Below are 18,934 nucleotides of genomic sequence, written 5' to 3' on the forward strand. Positions count from 1 at the left end.
GATGCAGCCTCATCTTGACTCTGGCACCAGGCTGAGCTGGGATTGAATCTACCTCTCCCACCTGCTAAGAGTGCCCCAAACCACTGGCTATTCAGGGTTACATCCAGGTTACTGAACTGCAGACTGTTTACAAAAAAAAAAATGCCACAGTTGCACATTTTGTCCTCTAGGCCCAGACCTCCCACTACCTTTGATATCCACTCACTATCCATGAAACTAATGCCTCTCACGTGAAACACAACTACCCACCCCAGAATGTGAGGTAAAGTCAAAACTGACTTTTGAAAATTGACCTTTGCCTCTAATACCCTTTACTTCCAGGGTTTTCCTCTGTTGAAAGTAGCTTTGATAAAGGTTCCCCTACTATCTTGGGACTGTTCTTCTGCTAGATGGTTCTAGCAGCAAAATACCAAAAGATGCAGAAAGAACTGTACTTTGGCACCCATTTGTCCCTGCCTACTGCTAATCCCATGCTAACATGGAGCTAAAGCTCCAGATGGATCCAGCAGAGGGACAGGCACAGGGACAGCATTCAGCGATCAGGCACATTCATGATGCACCCAGTAAGCATCAATGGAGAGTTGAGAATCCCCTTAGCTTTTCCCATCAATTCATACCTGGCTGAAATAACTCATACCTCCTTGGCAGAAGCAAGGCTGCGCCCAATGATGCTGTTGGCAGACTGTACAGAAAACCCCTAAAATCCCTGGCGTGACATTAGGATTTTGCAAATTAAAGCTCCAGCAAAGAGTTCCCAGCAGGAGAGTGATGCACAAGTGTCAGACTGAGGAAACAGCTTCAGCTTGCAACTGCGACAGAGCTTCCCTCCTGCTTCAGCACTTGGTTAGATGCAGAGGTCAATGCGTTAATGCTGGTCATCAGCTCTGTCAGCACAGGCTCACTTCTGCCAGCTCCTTGCTTTATCTTAGCGTAAGGGGAGGTGGCTGCATAGCCAGACATAGCAGTAGCAGACATAGCCTGCAGTGGCAGGAAAAGGAGAATTTTTTTTTACCTCGGTATGACAGCAAATTAAGCACTGTGAAATGATTGCAAACTCCCTTACTCTCCATTCCCATACTCTGCCAACACCTCTCCTGCAGAGGTCTTACTTGCATGGCTCCCCAATAAACCTTGACCCCTGGAATATTTCCCCACCTTGGTACACTAGTCTCTTCCTTTAAAAATCTCCCAGGCCCTGCTCAAACTGGGTTTGAAACAGTACCCAACATATTAAACCTTTCTCTCTTGCTTTACCCCAGGTTCAACTTGATTACAGCAAACAAGACTGTAGTTAAGGACACTAGCAGTTAGCCTGGGGGTGGGAGGGGCCTGTGTGCCTTTGTGTTAATAGTACATGAACTACTGCAGTCTAGTCCACAGGTCACATGTTCACAGGCCTGCTATATGTTACAGACTCCAGCAGCAGTACAGCAAGCACCTTGGCCTTCCCCGGCAAATGAGCTGCCACTCCAGGCATGCCCCTGCTGAGTGGGGAGAACATAACCAGCCACAAGGGAAAGGAAATAAAAGTTGGGGAGAGACAGTAGTCTCAAGCGTCCCCCTCACCAGGGCTAACTAAGATGGTGGCAGCTGGAGCGTCAGAAGTCTGGCACTTCCGCACGCATCACTCGCCCAACTACAAACTGGGCTTACTGCTGGTGAAAGGTCCTTGTTGTCAACAAGTGCAAAGCAATCTTCCAAGTCAAATAGCTGAACAGCAGACAGAAGTGCCACCCAAGTGAATCAAAACAGATTTCTGGGAACAGTCAGAAGCGTCCGCAATCCTCCTCATTAAAGTCATCTTGGCTCTCAACAGATGTCCAAGATACAACAGCATTAAAGGATATTTTCTGTGCAGATAGTGGGAAGAAACATATCTATGTCATTCCCAAACATGACTTACAAAAGAGTTTAAAGAGAAGAGAGAGGCTGTTCCTTTTTGGAGTTCTGGATGTATTGTGTGGGCAAGCGTATGAAAGACAGCAAGACAAAACAGTGGCCAAATAGGCTAGGAGCCTGATCAGACATGAACGCAAAATCTGATAGCAGATTGCTCTTGGGATGCAAGACCCACGTTCAAATCCCTACTAGCAGGGGAAAAAAACGTACTTTCTAGGGCAGCGAGAACTCTCAACAGGTCTCAGTGTTATCCACACAAACCAACCCAAATGTCAGCTCTGCAGAACAGCAAGAACTCCCGTTTTCTACCTTCCCCTTAGTCTGTTGTCCCTTATTCCCAAGTCCACTTCACAGCTAAATAACCAGGGGATGATGGCAGCTTTTGGTCACTTGACCTGGCTGAGAGTGTTGGTATAAATCAACAGGTCGCTCCACAGATCATTTCCAATAATTTATTTTGATTCATAGTTGCATTCATCTGGAAACACTGGATATGATGCAAAATGGACACACACACACACACACACCAGTCCTTTCGACAAAGCTCAAACATATTTCATATCAATTTTCTTCTTAAAGTGTAGTGTGGACCCCATACATACAAAAAGCACCCCACACTCCAAGGTAAACAGTTCTTCCAGAGCCTGTCGTTCTTATCATTAAAAGGATTCCCATAAAGATAAGATCTTGAGAAGCTGAATTCACACATTTTAGAAAAAAACCTCATTGTCAGCTGGCAAGATTTTCACTGTACAAACATCCTGGTAGTGGAAGAAAGTTTTAGGAAAACTTGAGTTCTTCACCAAAAGCAATATAGGAAAACACATCCATAATCATACACACTTCCTGCCTTAATGAGGCAATATACATTCATATAGAAGAAAGTCATCAAGCACATAGTTAAGACACTAGGCAGTGAGGCAGTACTCTTATCTCTAGAAGAAGTTTTACAGCAAATGGTTTAAGACACTTGAAAGCAACCTACTTTGAAGAAAAAAAAGCACCATCATAGCATGAAGGCTGAAATGTGATTAGGAGTCAGCCCCAATTCAGGCTCACCAGTGACTTTTGTTATTTGAGAACAAGTGGAGAAACAGTTTACACGGGGACCTGTGACTTGCCTATAGAAACGCATGATTGGAGAAGATGCAGTTAAGATAGTGCCAAGCTACTATGCACAGGGTGCATCTTATGGTGCAGTTCTTACTACTGTCACCAAAGAGAGGATGCTGGTATTTGTACACAGAGCAGTTAACACTACAATAACAGTGACATCAGAACCATGGTCCTTTAGGAGTTGCCTTGCTCTACAGAAGTCCATACTATTTGTAGTAAAGAGCAAATCCCTTTTAAAAGGTCATGGTTAAAGCATGATGAACTCACTTCCAAGTCTGTGTGGAGAAACATCAAGGCTAGATGTTACTGAAGTCCTCCTCTGCTTCTGACTAGCTCTGGGTCTTCTTTTCTTATAGAGGGAACACTTTTAAGTGGCCAGAATTGCACTATTTTTTTCATTGCCATATACATGCATGATGTTTTATAAGCAAGACACTAGTCCCTGCCTCAAGAACACACACCTAAACTGCAGGTCACCTGTCAAACGCAGCCTGCTCCTTGTGCACTTTGCCTCCCCCATTGCTCCAGTCTACCCAGGCAGCGTGGATCCAGGCATCCACTAATGCAGCACTACAGGAGAAAGGGCCTGAGAACTGACTCTTTTTGCCCTACCACAACTGCACTAGATTTTAACATTTTTCTACCAGCGTGGCCAATATCAAGACCAGTGAGAAAGTATTCAGGGAAGATATTGCCCTTTGGAGCACAAGAAATCACAGAACAGTCCATCTCAATATAAATGAAAAAGGAAGTGCTACCCTTCTGGAGTACTGAAGGGCTAATTCTCAGGGCTATTAAAAGGAGAGCTCTGAAGGGCGACTCTGAAGCTTGGAACTCTTCTGCCCTTTTAGATAGCAACATATCCTGTTACATTGTGCTTTCCATCTCCCAAGGCATTCAACAAGGTAAATCCTCTCAGGAAGGAACAATGGATAGTAAACAAAAATAGCAACCTTAAAGAAAAAGTCAACATTGCTATGCAGGTTATGGGCATGTGAACTTCCCATGCACTGCAGAATCAGCAGTGGATTCTCCTCCTACAAAGATCCAGCCTTGCAACCATTTTAATGTCCTGAATGGTTCCAGTTCCCCCTGGGGAGAGTATAAGAATGAAACTTACTTCAGCACTTCAGCCCTGCCACATTAGAGAGGGCTTGACCAAGGTATAGGACGATTAGAATTAGTCCAAGATCTTTGGTTCCTTATTTGCACTCCAAAGTCCATGCTGCCTATGAGAACACCTCTGTGAGAGTCTTGCTGCAAGCAGTTCAAATGAAATCTCCCGTGTCAGAGCTCATTCAAATGCAAGGGACAAGGCTTTACAGTCATCTCCAATCAGTGAAACACTTCCAGAACTTGCTCAGCTCATAGGCAAATGACAAGTTTTTGTGCATTTAACTCATAGGGACAAAAAGATTCACTACCACCACTGCAGGGGTTTGTTTAGCCCAGAAGGTCACACTGTCTTCACCTTCCCACGTGCCAGCAGGACAGAGGAAGATCACAAACCTGCCAACCCCCAGCATATCTGTCTTGAGGACTGCCAAGCTCTCAGTTCATCTCAGCAGGTACCAAAGGACATATGTGCGATGCAAATATTTGCAGACAATTCATGTGGAGGTGCAGTCTTTGTGTGAAGTCACTCTCCTAGGGTCAGGCTCCAGCTCCAAACAGTCAGAAAGTCATGCTTAGCTGCAGGAGGTATGGTTAGCGTAGTTCAACTGAGTGCCTTTTACTTCACACCAGGGCCAGGGCAGCAGTCAAAAGTCTCTTAATCGTGTTTAGTTGGAGACAAGAAGCAAGAGAGTTGTCCCCTTTACCTCCTCACATAGAATTGCTCACCAGGCAAGAGGAAAGAAAGGACACTGAATAAGTCAGTAGCCATTTGTGCATAGCTGCATTCCAAGAGCAGCTGCTCCTCAATTACCTGCTGGGTTATAGAAAGTGCAGGTGCCACTTGAGAAAACCTAACAGTGCAAAGAGGAACAAGGTTTTTACCTTAAATTGGGACACGTAATGAGGAGCATACGCACCAACTATGGCAGATCTCCAGGGATCTCAAAGGACAGCCCCAGATCTGCTACCTTTTGGCACCATGCACCATCCATCCGTTCTTCAGGGAAAACGCGCGGCGGCCCACAGGGAATTTGTATCACTCAGCCAACCTCCCCCAGCTGCCTACCACCTGAGGGGAGTCAGGGGTAAGTAGAATCTGTGCACATGGCACATGCATCTAAAGGAGGTCAGCAACTAGGATGACGTTCTTCCCACCGCTTCTGCATCTTAGGCCTGTCCCACAACTCTTGTGCCATGGTTCTAAGCTTTTCCAGCCAGGCCTATCATATTGCTGCTGGGCCAAAGAACACAAAGGGGTTTGGGGGGGGGGGGAACAAAAACCAATAAACAAGAAAAACACACCAAAACCTTGTGATTTCAGCTGAAGCTCAAGTCCAGGCAAGAGGACAATTACCAGCTGCAGTGGAGTGCATGGCAATCTTGCTGGGCACACTTAATTCATTCAAGCAGCCAGCTCCAATAACTCCTCTCCGTTTCTCTACTGCGGAGATTGAACTGTTCCTGGACTTCCTACATTGAGAAAAATCTACCATCAGAGATCAAGGCAACTCCACAATGACTAGGTGAGAGGAAACTGGATCGCTATGTTATAGCAACCCAGCTGATCACGGTACCAACTACCAAAAATGGTAAATTCTTTAGCAGAAGAATCTATTTCCCCACAGGCTCCCTTCTCCTTGGGAGGGAGGGAGAAAGGTGGTTTCTGTAAGGCAAGAGTAACATCAGACAGAAGTCCACTTTCCCCTCAGAGCCGTTGTTCCACATTACTTCAGAATATACCTCTTTTTTACTTGGCATATTTACCATACTGTCTCATGTCACAATCCATAAACAGAGTACAAATATTTTGAGGGAGATGAGCCAAGCCTTCAAACCAGCACAGACTCACCTGGTAGAAAAGAACTATGAGATGGAAGATGGCAGCATCTTCTCACCCAGTCAGAGAGATTGGGATGGAACAACAACTTTAGGGGTCAAAAAGGGAGAGGATCTTGCAAAGCCCTACAGAAATGTTGCTCACAAAGGCACTTAATACAAGCACTAACATGTATACAGCTGGATGGAAGAGAAGATAGAAAAGAGAAATGCACCAGAGAGCTGCTCACTGGCTGCCTTGACAGTGCTCTTTCAGCCAAAGAGCCTGGCTTCTGCAGTAGTTTCTGTCATCTGTATTAAAGTGCACATCATCCGCCTTACATCTCTGCAATACTGCATGTAGGTACAAGCCAAAAGTTCTTTAACTTCTGCAGAAACCCATGGATACTCTGAAGTCCAGTAGCAGATTCCTCTTGATGCCAGAGTTCACGCATAACAAAAAACACAGTTCTCAAAACCTTGTGCCCTTCTTCATCCTGCTGAGCTGTGCTGCGCAGTTTCCTGTGGTGGAAACAAGCAGGGGGCTCCTTCTCTCCAGGTTTGTGCATATGGCTTACTGCTTTCTACATCTTATTGCTGGCTGACAGCATGCAAAGAAACATTCTGCCCAGGAAAGCTTCTGATATTGCCAGTGATGGGATGGGCTGCCCACACACTGACCTAGAATGGAAGGGGGGAGGAGGGAGTCCTAGTAGAAAGGGCCATTCTCCTGCTAAAGAAAGTCAATCAATGTTATTTCCAGAAAAAAAAGGGTGTCACACTATGTCTTCAGCAGAGCGCTGCGGAGGGGGAGACCCCAGGCTCAAGAAATGGCCCCAGTTGCACAGGAAGCCCCGGTTATACTGGCCAGTGTCTATTACTAACCCACCCATGAGCCTGCGCCCAGTGTTGTCACGCAGAGCCAGACGAGCTTCCCTCTCAGTCACATTGTAGCTGATGTTCAACAGCTGGATAAGGAGGATGTATCCCATGCCAGCTGTTACAATGGCACAGTACCACACACAGGTGAACGACAGAGCAGAGCTGGCAGCAGAGAAAAAGATAGGAAGGAAACCATTTAGTTTAGGAGCAGCTGCTTTACATTTACTTCCCCTGGTAATCACTATCCTTTCAAATCCCTGTCCACATCTGCCACAGTGATCACACTTTGCTTCTTTCATCAGATAATCCTAAAGAGCTTTCTCAAAATTAAAGCTTCATGACTTGCTTAATGACAGCTCTTAGCACTACCAGAGCCCCTCCCTGCGCAGTCGTCTCGCACTAACTAGCTTTTTTCTCTTACTGTAGGTTAAGACCCAGTTCTTTACAAAGGAAACGTTGTTCACACTTCACAGACAGGGAAAAGCAGTAAAGAGGAAAGCAGAGTGACTTGCGTAAATGTATACTGTTTATCAGTGGCAGAGCCAAGCCTCAAGTCTCAAGTCTCCCATGTTTTTCACCACCCTTCCAGCCAGACAGTCACATTAACGCTATCTGTTCTGAGCAAATAAACTGATGGAATGACAAAGTCACCAGGTAAACACTGATGGAAAAGAGGGGAGAGACAGCACACTGATCGATCCCAAGCGGTCAGTTTATCACCTGCAAGCAAGGGCAAACATCTAAAGGGTGGATCTATATAGGGCACAGTAAATAAAAGATTCCAAATCCCAGCTCCTCCAACAACTTTCTGCAGATAAATACAGTGCGATCTCTCTGGGTCTCAGCCTCCCCATCTTAGCAAAAGTAGCGATGCACCCTTGCCCTTCCAAAGCTTTAAGGAATCAGCTGATCAGGTTAGACAGGAAATAGCTTGGAGCATAAAAACGAGACAAAATTAAGGAGCTACCCATGCCTGTTCAGGCCTGGGTTCCCACCCCAGCTCTTTCCCAGACAGATGTCTCACCTGTAATCAGAATAGGCCCCAGGGCAGTAGAACAATGCCATGAATGGAGTTCGGCCCCTGCATACGGTGTCCAGGGTCAACATAATCCCATACAGAGAGGTGAGCATGAAGAGGGAAAGGGCAAGGATGAATGCTTGGTGGTTCTGCTCCCCTACGCAGCTGTTAATCCTCCAAAAGGAAAGAAGAGTTACTTTGTTTAAAAGAAAAAAAAAAGAAAAAAAAAGAATAAAAAAGTTTCTCTTTCTTCTTCCCATCTCCAAATTATCAGAAAACCTGATTCCAAGGCCTCTCTATACAAGGCAGACTAATACTCAAATAAAGCTATAAAGGCACAAGTCAGTAGATCAGTTAACGCGGTGGCAGTAGGCTATTTGCCCCAAAAGCTCTTAAGAAATGTAACGTCCTTAGCCGAGATGCCCATATCCCACTCCTCCTTGGTTCCACGGCTATGTGTACGCTGGCGGCTTTGGGTTCCCTTTCCTCAGGGGAGCATCAGTGCAGGTTAACTGCAGGATTAACACTACTGCTCAGACCAAGTCAAAAAAACAAAACCAACAACCCTCTCCCCACAAACAAATACAAAAAAACCCCACACTCGACAACAAAAAACAAACACACAGAAGGCAGTCAGCAGCAATTCTGAAATATGTGATACAAGTTATCAGGCACCAGGTCATCCTACTTGCAATGAACAGCAACCTTACCTTTTAAAAGAGTGTCACCAAGTCCTGTACATAACGAAAGCAGCCCTATTTAATGGGGACTGGAAAAAAAGAAGCTTAAAAGAGACAGAAAATACATAACCTCAGAAGTGCAAAACCTACCAGACACAGTGATGGTCCAGTCTTCTTACACACCTGCCACAGAGCCGGCAATGCCCTGCTCGGGCTGGTCTGACCAGCTGACATTTAGCGCACCAGTCCTTTTTCATCCCTTCTGGCTCCTCAGCTGACAGTCTGGAATAGCCTTTGGCCTCCCCGTTCACAGCACGGCCACTGGCAGCTCCTGATGTGTTAACTCCATGGAGCCCGTTAGAGCTCCCTGTAACTTTCTTGCTTGGCAAATCCATGACCTGGCACGATGACTTGTCATTGCTTGTTGGGCTAGGAAGGTACCCAGGGTCTTTCTTGGCTCGAGATAGAGCTGTGAGCATAAGAATTAACCCACAGGTGAGAATAACCACTTGGGAATACCCCACATGGCCTCGGGGAACCACCTCCTGGAGGAACACACAGTACATGTAGCCCAGGGAAAACAGTCCTAGGCTTAAAAAGAAGAGAGTCCGCTCCTTCCTCCTGTGTGTGAGGTAGTAGTACCACAGCACCACCATAGGAAGAGATGTCAAGATGACAAGTGCCAACAGGAAGTGCAGAGCCGCAACATGAAGGAAGACAGGTAACAGAACAAGAGGTGGAACAAGGCTGATATTGATCTTTACAGCCCCTGTAAACCAAGGGACACGCAGTCGGTCTGCGATAGCGTCGGCAATTCTTTCTAAACTTCCTGGGGGCAGGGATTTGCATGTCAGCCACCTGTTAGGGAAAAGCACAGATCCTTGCTAACAGACAGCCACGCACCCAAGATTTTTTTCTCCTCCTATACCTCATTTACTCTTAAAAAACTGTCATAAAGCATGAAATTCAACTGCTTCCCTGCTGACTCACAGGAACTCTCACTCATTTCTCTCTTCCTTCTTTTATGTCTAATGCAGCTGGAAAGTTTCCCAAGCAGAATTGCTGAAGACTAAGATGAAGTCCTTACTCCATAAACATGAAGCCTCTTCTACCTTTAACTTCTGTCGTTCCACAAAGGATTTCAACAAAGCTCCATCTCAGTGCAGAAGCCGAGCTACAGCATTACGGCATCCTCACAAAAAAGTTATTTAGCTGCTACAGCTTGTGTATAGCGCTCTCTGACACAAGCAATGAGGGAGCCTGCTCTGTGGAGAAACACACCTAGGCTCTCCTTTGTCCTCAGCTTTAGTTTTGCAAAGGGGTATTTTACACCGAAACAACCACCAGGCACGGGCACTCTCAGACTACTAAACGAAGCGGGTTTCATCAAGATTGATCAGGTACCGGAAACCCAGTAAGAGAGGAAAGACCAAGGGTAGACGGCCCTTCCCTCGGCAGTACGGGGCTGCGCTACGGGGCTGCGCTAGAGCCGCTGGGCGCTGGTGCGCGGGTAACCGCCGCGCCCTAACGGTTTCCACAGCGCGAGCTCCACGGCGCGCGAGCGGCCGCGCCACCTCCCGCAACCGCCGGGCCGGGGGGTGGCTCCGGCAGGGGCGGTTAGGAAAAGGGGCGCGGAGCCGTTACCTCTCGCAGCCCTCGTCCAGGTCCTCGCAGTCGCAGAAACATGCCACCAGGTGGTTCCTCTCCCCCTTCCGGTCAACGTACTCGCAGCAGCACAGCGGCTCCTCCATCTCCGCCCCGCCGGCCTCTGCCACCCCCTTTCCTCGCGCCCTTCCCTCAGGCCCCCGCCGCCGGGACGGGGCGAGAACGCCGGCAGCCCGGGACGCCACCCGCACGGCCCTGCCGCCGCGGCAGCCGGCTCTCGCCGTGCCCCATGCCCGGCGCTGCCGCCGGCCGGCGCAGGGCAGAGCCGACGGCTGCGCCCCGCCTTCCCCCCCCCCGCCGCCGCAGGTGCCTCGCGCCCGCCCGCCCACCGCCTCCACGGCGGCCCCGCCCCCTCGGCGGAGCCGAGTCGCTATTGGCTGCCCCGCCTCCCCCCCGCGCGCCGGGCTGAACGCGGAGGTGTGCGGGGGGGGGGGGGGGGAGGCCGAAGGGGGCGAGCCCCCTCCCCACCCCCGCGGGCCCATCCACCTGACGGCGGTACAGCCCAATGCTCGCCAGGGGAGGGGCGGGGCCCGCCGTGACGTCGCGGCACCTTGCTTAAAGGGCCAGCGCAACAGGTGGCGGCGGCGGGCCACTGCTGCTGTAGCCGCGCGCTGCTGCCTCCGCGCCGGTGCGGGCCGGGCCACGCGGCCGTTACGGAGGACGCGCCCTCAGCAGAGGGAGGAACGCCAGCGGGTGTGTCCGGCGGCAGGGCAGCCCAGAGCCGGCTGTACAGGGAGAGCAAAGACAACTCAAGCCGTCAAGGACACAGTCTGTCTTAAGAGAGATTTTAAGTGAAATATTATACACACACAGGCCAGTAAGCAGCTTTACGGCACAGAGGATGGATGTACACTGGCTAGGGAAACAGTTTTTCCCCCCCCCCGAACATACTTTTTATCTACCCCCGTTTTATTTTTTGCCCTGAGGAGCAGCGTTTTAAGGTTACAACTGCACACCCACCCCCATCTACAGTGATGGGGGGGGGGAGGGGCATCTCCTTAACATACTCCAGTTGCAAACAGAGAAGCCAGGGGTGTTATATAGAGGTGGTGGCTGGCATCTCTATCAAGGCAAAGGCAAAGATGCCAGCCACCACCTCTATATAACCTGGTCTGATTCCGTAAGGATCTCATCCCTCCAGAAAGTCACTGTTTCCTTCACCAGGGCAACCTTACTTCTGATTTTTTCTGATCACTTCTGTCAACCTACTCAGAAAAGCTTGAAACTGAGAGAAAGTGTTTCCCCTTCAGTGGGCACTGTGCCAAAGAAATGAGGCCCTTCATGGAGGGAAAATATTGGGGAGTGAAATTTATTTGGAAGAGCTAAAGGAACATATGGTGAAAGGAAGTCCAAACCCTCTCAGGAGCCAAGAGATATTTAGCAAAGAGGTATCAGACACTTTCCTGTTTAACTAAACAATCTTAAAAAAAAATTCATCCTTAAAGATGGTGACTTGTTTCTACAGGGTCCACATGTCTGAAAAAGCATATAAATATCCTGTAGATTTGAAACTAGCACCTGTTATTTTCCTCTGGTACACATTTGATGGATTGTCATTTTTCAAGTCAACATAAAAAGCTGGGACTGCATTAAACACAGACCCAGCTCTCCGCTGAGGGTGTTTTCCCCTCCTCTGTAAATTGCAGATCTGTTAACATGCAGTACAACTGCCTTCACTCGTTCACACTAGGACTTCAGAGCTCTGTACTTTCGCAAGGAAAACACTCCAGCACACACGGTCAGTCATGGAGGCAGATCAGAGCTGTAGGAATGCAGAACCCACCTTACTTCCTCCAGAAACCTTTATTCTCTGCAGCTGTTGAGCCGAAATAGTAAAAAGTCCAAAGATGACTGTGACAACCCCTACCCTCAAGTCCTCAATCACTCATCTTCTTTCTTCCAACATCTTGAATTGAAGGCTGATGCAGGTATTAACTCTCAGTCCTGCCACTCTGGGTCTTGTTCAAGTGATCAAAGCTTCTTTGGAGCATAGAAAGGGAGCTCTTTAGCTGTGAAGAGAAAACCATCATTCCTCCCATAACTTAAGCTACTCTGCTGCAAGCAGAAGAGGTACCCAGAGAATGAGAATGGCTCCTTTTTTTCCTTTTACAGATTCAGTGCAATTTCCTCCTCCCTCTTCCTATAAACAGTTGTCTGTCTTGAACAACCTTAATGTGCTATCCTAACGACTATATTCTGTACAGTTTATATTTATTAATAGTACAGTATGGTACAGTCTTAATACCCTGCTAGACAATAGTCCCAACAAAATGAACAAAGTGGCTTATTTTAGTCATAGTTAATGCTCACAGCAAATACTTTATGGAACACAGCAGCCAGGCATGAATTTTGTTTTAATCCATGGTCCTCCCACTGCATTTTGGGGCACAAAGTGTAATCAGATTACTGCTAACCCTCAGAAAACAGAAGATAACAGGACACTAAAATGCACCATGACTTCTAGACAGAAGTGTGATGAGATGAAAAAGGTGGTTGAATTCTCACTCCATTCTTCAAATGTTTCATGCACTGTGTTTCAAAAGGTATTTTAATACTTCAAATTAGGAAGTGTTTGGGTGGTAGAGAGGAAAAAAGGTCAAGGAAATCAGGAAAGTCATTTCTACAGTGAAGTCTCCAACACTCAAGCTTTTTCAAGTTGTGATCAGAGTGGTTAATAATAGATTAATAGCAGTTTTGTGTGCAGTGACACCTCTGAACAAGAAATATCAGAAATGGCTTCCTTCTACCCTCTTTTTGTGCGTGGGAGAACATAGAGCTAATTGATGATGGAGAGAGGTACATGTGAACTCCCCCACAGCTTCCCATATCTGAGGGTTTCCTCTGTCACATTATAAGATTTAATACAAGAACTTAAATCAGTGCATCCATAGGTTATAAATAAAAATCAAAGCCTGGATTTCCTGTCCTTCACTTGCTGAACTGCAAATTCAACCTAGGAGCTTAACAGGGCTGAATGTCAGGATCAGAGAGAAACAACAGCATCCCACAATTTCAGTTTTATATAGTGTTCATAGTATGGAAGAGCCTGGAAACCACAGCGTCAATCACTGGGGAGAAGGGATAACTCCACAGCTATGGACTCCCCCCTAGAAACATACTGTCTGTATGTACCTCTAGGAGGGCGGTACAGAGCAAAGAACAGGATAAACCCACATGAAGAAACCTCATGAGATGAGCAAATGCCTAAGGCTATGCTTTGACTCTTCTCAGAAAAGAGGATCCTTTTTGAATTACTTCAATCTTCACTTTGTCATGATGCAGAACTGCACCAATGCATCTCAATAAATTTCACCTGACAGCTTTAAGAGAACCAACATGAATATTTAATCTTGGGGGGGGGGGGGAGGGGGAATCTATCTGAAAGATGAGGATTGCCTCTGTATCATATTCAAGCCTTGGAACAAACTGAGGTGAAAGAAGTCACAAAACATTTAATCAGCATCATAAAACATCAAGCAAAAGCTATGATCAGACAAGGGAGAAGAGTTAGAAAAGGAGAGTATCATCAGAAAAGACTGGCTGACCTACCTGCTCAAGCATTTCAATTGAGTCTCTCAGCACTCCCTTTACATGCTTAACCTGTTCCTTATCATATTGGGGGATCTCTTCTTTTGATACCATTTCTGGAGATATGCTGAAAGAAATTGAAATTATATCAGAAGCACAGAACAAGCAGACCTCCATGCCTATCTACAAGCAACTTCTCTACCATTTCAAAAAAACACCCTTCTCCAAAAGCCACAAAGAAAGGTCTGCAGTTGAACTTTTTAATTGCAGGCACAACGTATGCACTTTCCTTGGTGGCCATTGCTTACAAAGGTCTGGCCATTGCTTACAACTCGGTTTAGTTTCCTCACCCTTAAAAGGACAAGATCTTTCTTAAGAAAGTTACTTTAATGAGTTCTGGAGATCACCCTGGGAAGGTCAATGCATGACTTCCACACTCATCAGGTTACATTTCTTTAAAATTATTTGCCAGTACAACATCCACGAGAGGTAGCAACATCTGAGCATCTTTCATGAGTCCAAACACAGGAGGCATTTAACATGGAGTTTAAGGGGCAGGGAGGAATTTAGTAAGAAATTTACAAAACTGGAGGCTAAGAGAAGCTAAATGAGTCTTTTACCTTTAAGATTACATTGAGATTATTCTGTGTGAACCAGCATGAAGTGAACACTTCGTTTCTGTGATCAGCACTATGATATTCACAGAACATGAGTCACAGCCAGGTGATAATTGCAAGCTAAAGTTAACTCTCCCCAAAAAACAATTTGTCAAGGTTTAGTGCTGCAGAATGCAGTCAGATACGTTGCTGGACATCAGCACAGACCTCAGAGGAGCAACAAATCCCAGCAGCTTTTGAAAATTTACTGTCAAGTTTCATTGTTCCAGATCTATTTCTTTAGATCAGATTCTGACATAAGCCAAGGAAGAAAGAAAAGACAGAATTCAACTTACTTCAAAGTGCTTTCTTCCTGAAGCTGTACATGATAGAGGGACTGAGCTGCATGCTCTATCTTTGAGAGTTTGAGAAATAGCGTTATATTCAGCAAAACCAAGAGCAGCAGACTATACAGAGACAAGAGAACGAAATCAAGTCAGACCAGGTTTAAGCCATTCTTCTTACAATGCTGCAGAAACAAAAGCTGGGCTACAAAGAGCTAGGAAGAAAAGGGAATCCCTTCTGAGCAAAAAAAGGCACAGGACAGCACCATTTCTGGGGACATGTGGGATGTGGGACAGTGCCAACAATTCTTAGCAAGTAGCTTTGTCATAGGTTGCTATTATACAACTTAAATGACAGCAGTGCCTCCTCTTAGAGCTTTTAAAACTAAGTAAATACTAGTACTTCTTTTGTAGAATCAGACATATGCCAGCCAGCAAGGTGGACTAGTTCGGTGATTCAGCATTTTCATTCTGTGCACGTCACTTCCTAAGTCATTCCATTCCTCTCCCATACCTGAGGGCAGCCGTTCCTACACTGCAAATAGCTTATCCTACCACACTACGTGCAATGTAAAAATGCAAACAAAGTATAGTAAACACCGATGAAGACCAAAATGAGCTCAAGTCTAGCCATGTTTTAATGCAAACAAGTACTTACAAGATACTCATTACTACAATGATGGTGGTGGTCCTGCTTAGAGGATCTCTTTTTCTTCCTATAGGGCATGGAAGAGAAGGAAGTTAAAAACGCTCAAGAACATTCCTAAAGGATGGCTGTAGATACATGTCAGTGCCCAGCATTTCATCCAGAAGAGCTCAACAGAAAAACACAACAGATCATGGTGGTGCACACAATACCCCAAAGTTTACTTCATGCACCAAAAGTAGTTTCTGCAGCCAGCTCAGACAAGTCAGCTGGACAGTCAGGCCCTTCCATCATGAGGGGCATTTTTCCCCTCCACAGCACGGCACAGAGAGCACAGCTCAGGGCTATGGTCACTGTAAGCCCAGATATCCTGAGAATGCAACAGTCCATCATCCCATTACTAACACTCATTCAGCGCATACGCTGCCAGTCACTAGCAGAGATACCAATCTGCAGCAGGCTGTCTTCCACTTGCTCTTCTGGCCGCATTGGCCTTGCTACCAACCAATGACCATATCAAATTCTTCTTTAAGTTGTTCCACAATAACCAACTTGGCTTAGGCATTAGCCTGAGGACAGCATTACAGCAGAGTGAAGAGCACCTGCTAGTCATCATACAACAGGGATGTGACACTAGTGAAGGACAGGTAGAAGTGTAAGCGTTCTCTCTAAACAGGACATAAGCTTGTCCAGAGACTTTTCTTTAAATTGAATTACTCGATATCCTAAAACAGTTCCTAATATTTCTATTTCCTGCCCTGCAGAAAGGGAGTATATCAAGGCTGCAGCCTGCACCAACACAGACACGCTCACCTGGAAAGGTGGAGAAACAGTGGCAGAGCTAAGCATTTTGGAAGTAATCTCAGGGAGAGAGAGTCTACTGCACATGCTGTTGATCCAAACGCTCTCTGATGCTACGCTCAGTAGTGTCTCCCCTCTTTCAAAAAGGGCATTTGCTCCTACTTCAGTGTTTACAACTCAATCTGTGTCACGAAATGCAGCGTTCTCTGGCACACACCAGTGCATATATGTTCCTCATGTCTGCAGGAGTGGTTACTGTACACCATGAGTGAATCCAAGTCAACCTGTTGTGCTTAGTGGCAGTGGAACTGCAAGAAATGCTTCAATGACACAGAAATTACAGAAGCAAACAGAAAATGGACTGCTTAATACGAAAAAGAAATTGAGTATGAGATGCTAAGGCCAGGAGGTGATAAAGTTTAAGCATCTTTTGACTCAGGCTTCTAGTTATTTGAAGAAATAAAACAATACATTTTTCAGCAACTCCCCCCCCCCCCCCCCAAAAAAAAAAAAAATCAGGCTGAATTCACTTCTGATTCCATCTCATTTTCAATCCTAGGCCGCTCTAGTGCACCATTAAGAGGGATTTGGGGGGGAGGAAAGGCAGGAGTTGGATTAAGTTTGATTTCATGAGATACTCATCATGAAGTGAAAACGCAGGGCCCATATCTATTTTACAGGAGCTTGAACACACTAAAGCATTTGCTACCACACCAATTAGATGAAGACAGTGAGTGAAGACTATGCACGCAAGTGTTCCTCTTGCACCATTTTAAAAACTAAGCTTTCTTGAACACACTTTTCGGACAACATCTGATGCAAAAATTCCTACCTACTATGCTGCCCTGTGACTCCAGTCCCATGTCACCAGAGGAGTGCTGGGAAGAGCGTTTGGGAAGCGATTCTGCCAGACTCCGGTGTAAAGTGCGTCGTCTTCGTCTTAGGGCAACTAATTTTCCAGAATCTTCTATGGATTGATTGATTGCATATTCCTCCATTAGCAGATCTGATTCTGCAGCGAAAACAAGGCTCCTTAACTTTCCATTTGAAAGTGAAACCTGGAAAAAGCCTAATGCTGAAGACTGAAGTGAGATACAGTGGGTGACAGTGAGATAAAAATATAGGTTTACCTTCTGGTGAGTGAACTTAAAGCGGATAACTGGCATAAGTTACACTTTAACCTGTATTACCCAACCTCTTTACTATACTGCACTTAGTATGCTTCTCAGATACAATGCACATTTATCTTGTGCAGGATGGTTTAGTGGATATGCTAGACTGCAGTTGGAAGAGCACCTCCCAAGACACTGTTAGACTGAGACTAGGAATTGTGTTAGCCTGCAAAGCCTGCAGCTACAGCTGGACAGGCTGTTAACAGGCAGCTGGTTCAATGGGAAGGTGGGAAGATGAAGATCACCAAGACTTTAGAAGTGATGCAGACATAGCCAAGGAGCCTGCCAAATGCCACAGCTTCTCTTTTCACCCACACTCAAGGAAATACTTGGATTAAGGGCAGACACATGCAGTTCAGAGTAACAGCTTTTCTCCTGCTCCTCATGCTTCCTTCAGAAAGCAATAATTGACAAGGTATAGAGGAACCCTTTGCAAGCATTAAGCCACAGGCTTCTCTTCGCAGGTATACTGAGGAGAGGAACTTCTGACTTGTAGATTCCTTTGGTGTTACCTTCTTTTCACACCATTCCTCAGGGAATCAGGTTTGACAGATACATAGGGAAGACAGACTTCTTATTCCATCACAAAGAGGAAAAGCCTCACCAAGTTGTTTGAAGTTCTCCTGTATGCCTCCCCAGGTGTTCTTCTCAATTACAGATTTGACAAGGCCCCATGGCTGTTTTTTGTACTTTACTTCTGCAGAAACCCTAATAAACAAAGTGGAATAGTGAAAAAGAGTGCTCAGCTAAGTGGCACAGTGGTAACAGAGATCTCTTATCAGAAGCAGGCCTCTAGCCTATGTCCATAATCTGAAATACCAACTGGAACTGCCCTGGCTTTCCATCTGAGCAGCACTTACATTGAAGCAGGGAAAGAGACAGACACTAGCAAAGATAACATATCTAGCTAAAACCTCAGGGGATTAGAACCATGGGAAACATTCTGAAGTTTGTTTTCCTTTCAGATTCAGAGTAGCAGAGAAAATTTGCCTCCTGCAAAGTGTTCTGACTGATGCAAAACATAATAGGCTTCAGATCAGAAAGTCTTGCTTCTTACTCTACATGTGCATACATGAGGTTTTACATGGGCACAGCAATGGCAGCAGGTGAAATTCAATATTACCACTCATATACATACCAAAGGATCAAGTTCCTACTCAAAGCAGATGGAAATTAAACTGTCATGCTCCCAGGAAGACAGAAGGGAAGTCACATTCCTGCCTTGCGTTCCCCAGGTTAAGCTGATCAATAATGCTTCAAGAATAGAAAGGAATTGGAGTGTTGGTCCTAACAGCTCACTAAATCCCAAAAGCACTTCATAAAGGACAAAAGGATAAGTTTGTTTTTTTTAATGTAAATAAATCAAAAACCGCTAACCTTACTGGAATACACTTTAAGCTACTTTAAATATTCATCCAAATCAACCTATACCCACTGAGTTTCTAGCCTAACAGAACAGTATGTTTCAAATGAAGCTTTTGAAACATTTTAAGCACAGTACATAAAGCCAGCTTTAACAAGAGGCTGTACCTTCTGTTCTGTACATGCATGCTTTGCACATTGCATTCAAACTCAGGTCTCTGCTCTTACACTATGGTTGTCATATGTCTCAGAAGACAAAAATATAGCCCTCAAAGAGGAGGAATGACTCACTAA

The 18,934-nt window shown here is 45.8% G+C and overlaps 2 protein-coding genes across 9 annotated transcripts in view; both read right to left on the reverse strand.

Annotated features, from left to right (window-relative positions):
* Positions 1–2,337: 2,337 nt before the first annotated feature.
* ZDHHC23 (zinc finger DHHC-type palmitoyltransferase 23) lies at positions 2,338–10,472 on the reverse strand. 2 transcript variants are annotated; one of them, XM_068959143.1, is made up of 4 exons: positions 10,171–10,472; positions 8,677–9,384; positions 7,853–8,020; positions 2,338–5,601 (listed from the first exon to the last, which is right to left on the reverse strand). In XM_068959143.1, exons 1-4 carry the CDS (start codon positions 10,275–10,277, stop codon positions 5,460–5,462), a joined length of 1,125 nt encoding a protein of 374 aa, XP_068815244.1. In that variant the 5' UTR covers positions 10,278–10,472; the 3' UTR covers positions 2,338–5,459. The 2 variants fall into 2 exon arrangements, with proteins under 2 accessions (XP_068815244.1, XP_068815235.1); XM_068959134.1 differs by having other exon boundaries at positions 2,338–6,990; positions 10,171–10,437.
* Positions 10,473–11,929: 1,457 nt separating this feature from the next.
* The window catches only part of GRAMD1C (GRAM domain containing 1C), a 56,927-nt gene continuing 49,922 nt past the window's right edge, over positions 11,930–18,934 (reverse strand). For all 7 annotated transcript variants that reach the window (XM_068959205.1, XM_068959213.1, XM_068959240.1 and 4 more), the window contains 6 exons: positions 17,883–17,986; positions 16,939–17,118; positions 15,318–15,375; positions 14,672–14,782; positions 13,741–13,846; positions 11,930–12,200 (listed from right to left, as the gene is read on the reverse strand). In XM_068959205.1, coding sequence (XP_068815306.1) covers positions 12,123–12,200; positions 13,741–13,846; positions 14,672–14,782; positions 15,318–15,375; positions 16,939–17,118; positions 17,883–17,986 — 637 coding nt within the window. In that variant the 3' untranslated portion in view covers positions 11,930–12,122. The remainder of the gene's footprint in view (positions 12,201–13,740; positions 13,847–14,671; positions 14,783–15,317; positions 15,376–16,938; positions 17,119–17,882; positions 17,987–18,934) is intronic.

Source organism: Struthio camelus, chromosome 1 (genome assembly GCF_040807025.1).
Source record: "Struthio camelus isolate bStrCam1 chromosome 1, bStrCam1.hap1, whole genome shotgun sequence".
Classification (NCBI taxonomy): domain Eukaryota; kingdom Metazoa; phylum Chordata; class Aves; order Struthioniformes; family Struthionidae; genus Struthio; species Struthio camelus.

Coding starts and splice junctions, on each gene's coding strand:
- ZDHHC23 (XM_068959134.1), bottom strand. CDS start 10,277: ATGGAGGAGCCGCTGTGCTGCTGCGAGTACGTTGACCGGAAGGGGGAG. Junction 9,385..10,170: donor CTGGACGAGGGCTGCGAGAG/GTAACGGCTCCG, acceptor TTTCCCTAACAG/GTGGCTGACATGCAAATCCC. Junction 8,021..8,676: donor CTGGACCATCACTGTGTCTG/GTAGGTTTTGCA, acceptor TTCCTTTTGGAG/GATTAACAGCTGCGTAGGGG.